The following is a 5,000-nucleotide window of genomic DNA, read 5'->3' on the forward strand; positions in this document are numbered from 1 at the left end:
ACACACACACACACACAACTTAACTTAAAAATTTTAACTTAAAAAAAACGTTAAAAACACTTAACTTCAAAAAACACAAAGGAGAACTTTAAAAAGAAAACCTTAAAAAAGTATGTAATTTATTCTAATTGTTGTTATTGCCATTTACGAGCTGCGTTCGCTTCCCACGTTTGCGCGTCTTACTTGTATACTGCTACATAAGTTCACCTCTCTGATGATCTCAGATGGAACATGCACACTGAGTATGTTGTGAAGACGGCCCAACAACACCTTTATCACCCCAGGCCGCTAAAGAAATGTCTATATAGAAGAAGGCCTACTGTTGAAAGTGTTCTGACTGGAAGTTTCACCGGCTAGTATGGGAGCTCATGCTTTGCCCTCTATCGCTGGGTAATCGAGAGGATGGCTGCAAAAGTGAGCTTCCAAAACGTTGGTCGAAATGGGAAACAAATACGTAGCCTTAATGGCAAGTCGGAAAGAGCAAACAAGGAATAATGTTCTCTCTGATACACATATACATGCCTTGTGATGTTTGGGCTAACCGGCAAACCAATTGTGCCACCAGCCATTATAAATGTGTTTGAGACAGAGCACCATTTATTGTGAAACCTTGCTTGCTGATACCAACACGCACGCACGCACGCACGCACACACCCACACACACACACACACACACACACACACACACACACACACACACACACACACACACACACACACACACACACACACACACACCCACCCACCTGTTCCATAGTGAAGGTAGCTCCTCCTGAAGGTCAATGTTAATCTCCTCAAATACCTTCTGGGCTCTCTCCAACTCTTCCTCTGCCTGGAGACACGCACGCACACACGCACGCACACACACACACACACACACACACACACACACACACACACACACACACACACACACACACACACACACACACACACACACACACACACACACACACACTTTTCACTATTTGTCATATGACATATAGGGCTTTTTTGTTTTTGTCACACTCCTAGGCCAATAATTTAAGGAGACTCTTTAAGTCGACTCCGCCAGTCATCAAATTATTGGCTTCGGAATGTGACAAAATCAATAAATCCCCAATTCATGGGGTGTGTATTTGATAGACAATATGTAATTTTTGGAGTGTACTACTCCTTTAAGTGGCAAACACTCAGGATTTACAGTATAGATGTATAGAGAGTGGAGAGTGTGTACCTGGCCCTTGGACAGGCTGGTCTGGGCGATATTATGAGCAGAAAGGATGCCTTGGGCCCAACCTGGGGTGGCCCTCTCGAGCAGTGTGGAGGGCTGCAGAGATTTTACAAAGAGGTGGCAGAGGTGGAGAGATTAAGTAATATAGAGAAGAGAAGCTACCAGAGAGAAAGTTAACCAGGCAAATGAAAGAAGAGAAGAAAGTGGGAACAGTGGGATTTCAAGGGAGTTTCGGTTGGGTTTTTTTTTCACGTTGAATCATTCCGTTTGGAAGATTAGCCATCACGTCAATATGTTCATTTTCTATTATAGTATTATATTTCAAAGACAAAATGGATGTAAATAATGAGGTTAACTGGGGTTAATATGATATCAGTATCAAAACATTGTGTTCAATTACCTTCGTAATTTTGATGCCCCCGGAATTCTTCTTTGCCTTGTGTGTGATGGAATAGTTGTGTCTGGCACTGTCAAAATCAACCAGCTTCCTGTCTCTCTTTGCGATACGAGCCTGACCAACAGAGGGAAGAGATGGGGATTAGTATCTCTGTTAATGTCATAGCACTTAAAAAGATTCTTTCATAAAAGTCAGTGCCAGTGTTTCAAAATAACCCTGGTTGTTTTCTGAGGCTTTAGAACTGTAATTTGAACCGTTTTAAAGGTTTTATGACATTCATTTTAATTTATTTTTCTTTTTCTTTTGTCTTTTAGGTTTTATGACCTCAATTACACCCAAAAAACCTGAACTTTGAACATTCAGTGGATTTTCTGTGGTCTGAAGTTTTCTTTGGGGTTTGGAGCTACTTTTGAGCTACAATGAAAACAGGCAACACAGTGAAACAGTGACATCTGCTGGCAAATCCCATTGACACATATGGGATTTGCAGTAAGTGATGTCACTTACTGCCGGCAAATCAGAGCACCTGTTTGAGCCAGAAAACCCCAGATCACAGAAAATCTACTGAATGTTAAAAGTTCATGTTTTTTGGGTGCAATTGAGATTAGAAAACAAAAGAAAATAAGAACAATTCCAAAACCTTTTTTTTAATGTCACAATCCCTTTAACAAAATAGTTGAAGCATCTCTCAATGATAAGAACCCCCACAATTCACACAAAGGTTGATTAAAGAACTTAATATTCCACCCAGTGGTAGATAGAGTTGATTTAAAGGGGAAAAACACTCATTTTCATTTCATTTCATTAATGACATGAATATACCTTATAGAGTTGTTGTGTGGAAATAATAAAAAGTCCCCCGTCTGTGTAGCCTAGAACTGAAGGTCTAGAACTTGGGGTCATGTGATCAGTGACATCACGAAGATGTACTCTTTGGCTTGCAGAGTACATCCTCGTGATGTCACTGATCACATGACCTCAAGTTCTAGACCTCCAGTTCTAGGCTAAATAGGGGGGACTATTTCCACACAACAACTCCTAGGGTATATTAATTAATGACATTAAAATGAGAGGTTTTCTCCTTTAACCCTCTAACACCCGCATTAATTTCTACTTGCAAAAAATAGATTTCAACCTTACTACTACTTTGTACTACTAGCACTGACACTAAAACATATGTTAAAAAAAATAAAAAAATAAAGTTTGATGGAAAATTTATAATAATTATATAATAATTATATAATAATATAAAAAAATCATAATTTACATTTGGGGGATATCTTTCATAATAATGAATAAAACATGTTCTAGACATTCTAATGATCACAAAAAAACATATATTACAATTATTTTACCTACTTTTATTAGGGTAAAGGTCAAAAGTCTTAGGTTAAAAAATGTTCAAAATCGCACAGAGTCCAGACATTTTTAATTTGTGTGAATTTCAGCCTCTGTGTGGGGTATTTATATGCAAATATCATGACCAATGTCATTGAAATGGCATTGCAATGAACATCACTGATGACATTTAGGTGAAAAAAGAACAGAAAAAAATTATAATAATTTAGTAATTAAATAAAATAAAATTGTTGCTAAAAAGCAACGCTGGGTGTTAGAGGGTTAACCCTGAATAAAATGTTGGTGTGAGGCTGTTACTAATAGAGCCTATGAGTGGAACTTTGGTTACAGTGTGCTACTACTACTAGCTAAGATAACAAGACATCTAGTATATGGCTGTATCATGTATGAAATGCTGGAACGCTTTTAATTTGAAACAACACATACAGTATAAGCGGCAATGGGTATAACTTCAGGTTTTCCTCTTATCCCTGTAGCGGTTTGGTCGAGCCAGTTTGGCACAAGACGGGAGAGGATGGAGGAGTTTAATTTCATCACAAGACGGGAGAGGATGGAGGAGTTTCATCAGGGACTGCATGTGCATTAGTCCGACATCCCGTTAGTCCGACTACAGTACGTGGCCGTGCCTTGGTATGGTTAGGGTGATGCAAATAGGCTGCATCCTGCGTCCTGGGATGCAATACTTTTTCTTTTTTTTTAAGATATTTTTTTGCGGCTTACGCCTTTATTGATTTTTTAAGGGATAGAAAGTAGGCTGACAGGAAACGGGAGAGAGATGGGGGGATGACATGCGGTAAAGGCCGTGTCGGGTCCGGGAGTCGAACCCGCGGCACACCGCGACTGGATCACCAGTCCGGTGCCCAGACCGTTACGCTACGGCCTGGGCCCTGGGATGCAATACTGTACTCAGTACTGTACTCTAATGTCGTTGAAGTAGGACTTATAAAATGACCACCCCTGGGTCCCGGCACCCATTACTGTACATTGAAAACCTATTTACATCACTGCTTAGAGTTTAGGATAGGGTTAGTATGGGTCGGACTAATGAGTGGTCGGAACAATGACACATTACCGTTTCATAAATGGTCAATGTTCCTCAGGGAAGGGAGAGGGGAGAGGAGAAGTGTAGCACCAGCCCTGGCGTCAAATGAAAAGAAAAGGTTTGTAATCCTGAAAGACTACATTCCATAGCCTGGACCAGTGGCCCTGGAGGGATGATTGCTCTGCGATTAACAGCCAATCATATAACTTCATCACTCGCTCAGCCAGTCAGAAACATTTGCTTTTTTAGGGCAGGCACCGCTGTTGCGGACCAGCCAAGAATTGCAGGGTCCCCAGTAAATCTCAGTGTCATGTACTGTATATGTTCATAGGTGGAGTAGTATTGTGACTCGTGAGCATGCAGAGACTGCCACATTACAGTAATTTACTGCAATGCAGGATATCTATAACATACCTTGATATCAGGAAACTGTCCCAGGTAGGTGTCCATGGAGATGAGAGCATTGTCTACTAGTTTCTGGTGGTAGTCAGTCCAAAGCACATCACTGTCCTGCAGAATTCCCGTTCACATACGCGCACGCACACACGCACGCACACACACAATGGGTTAATGTTGTCTCAATGTAATTTAAATCTACAATGATAATGTTGTTGCTACTATGCTACACAGTAAATTATTGAGTGTTACTTTAATAGATTTTTTTTTTGAGTAAAAAATAAGTCTGAACCCTATACTCAACAAAATGATAGGGTCAATGGTGTAAGTGCAAAGAAAACAATTCAACATTAAAAAGTACCTAGGATACTGGATACAGGTAAACAACATGCTACATAAAAACACGCTTAGCTTTTGCTAGATTATTATACCATAGAGGTGTTGTAGATATACAGTACGTCTTAATTTAGTATGTTATGGATTAACTGTCTCCATTTCGCATTGAGTTTAAGTTTGTTGTGAGATCTCATTGTGAGATCACTTGTTTGTCTTAAATTAAGTTTATTAACAATGTTACACAGACATGAAGCATA

General features: G+C 39.8%; 1 protein-coding gene across 1 annotated transcript in view; it reads right to left on the reverse strand.

The window, feature by feature from the left end:
- The window catches only part of bin1a (bridging integrator 1a), a gene marked incomplete at its 5' end in the record, with an annotated part of 21,182 nt that overhangs the window by 14,130 nt on the left and 2,052 nt on the right, over positions 1-5,000 (reverse strand). The window contains 4 exons of the mRNA XM_083777113.1: positions 747-832; positions 1,217-1,309; positions 1,614-1,724; positions 4,426-4,521. Coding sequence (XP_083633239.1) covers positions 747-832; positions 1,217-1,309; positions 1,614-1,724; positions 4,426-4,521 — 386 coding nt within the window. The remainder of the gene's footprint in view (positions 1-746; positions 833-1,216; positions 1,310-1,613; positions 1,725-4,425; positions 4,522-5,000) is intronic.

The sequence above is a fragment of the Protomyctophum parallelum genome (assembly GCF_964188405.1).
Source record: "Protomyctophum parallelum genome assembly, chromosome: 11".
NCBI lineage: Eukaryota > Metazoa > Chordata > Actinopteri > Myctophiformes > Myctophidae > Protomyctophum > Protomyctophum parallelum.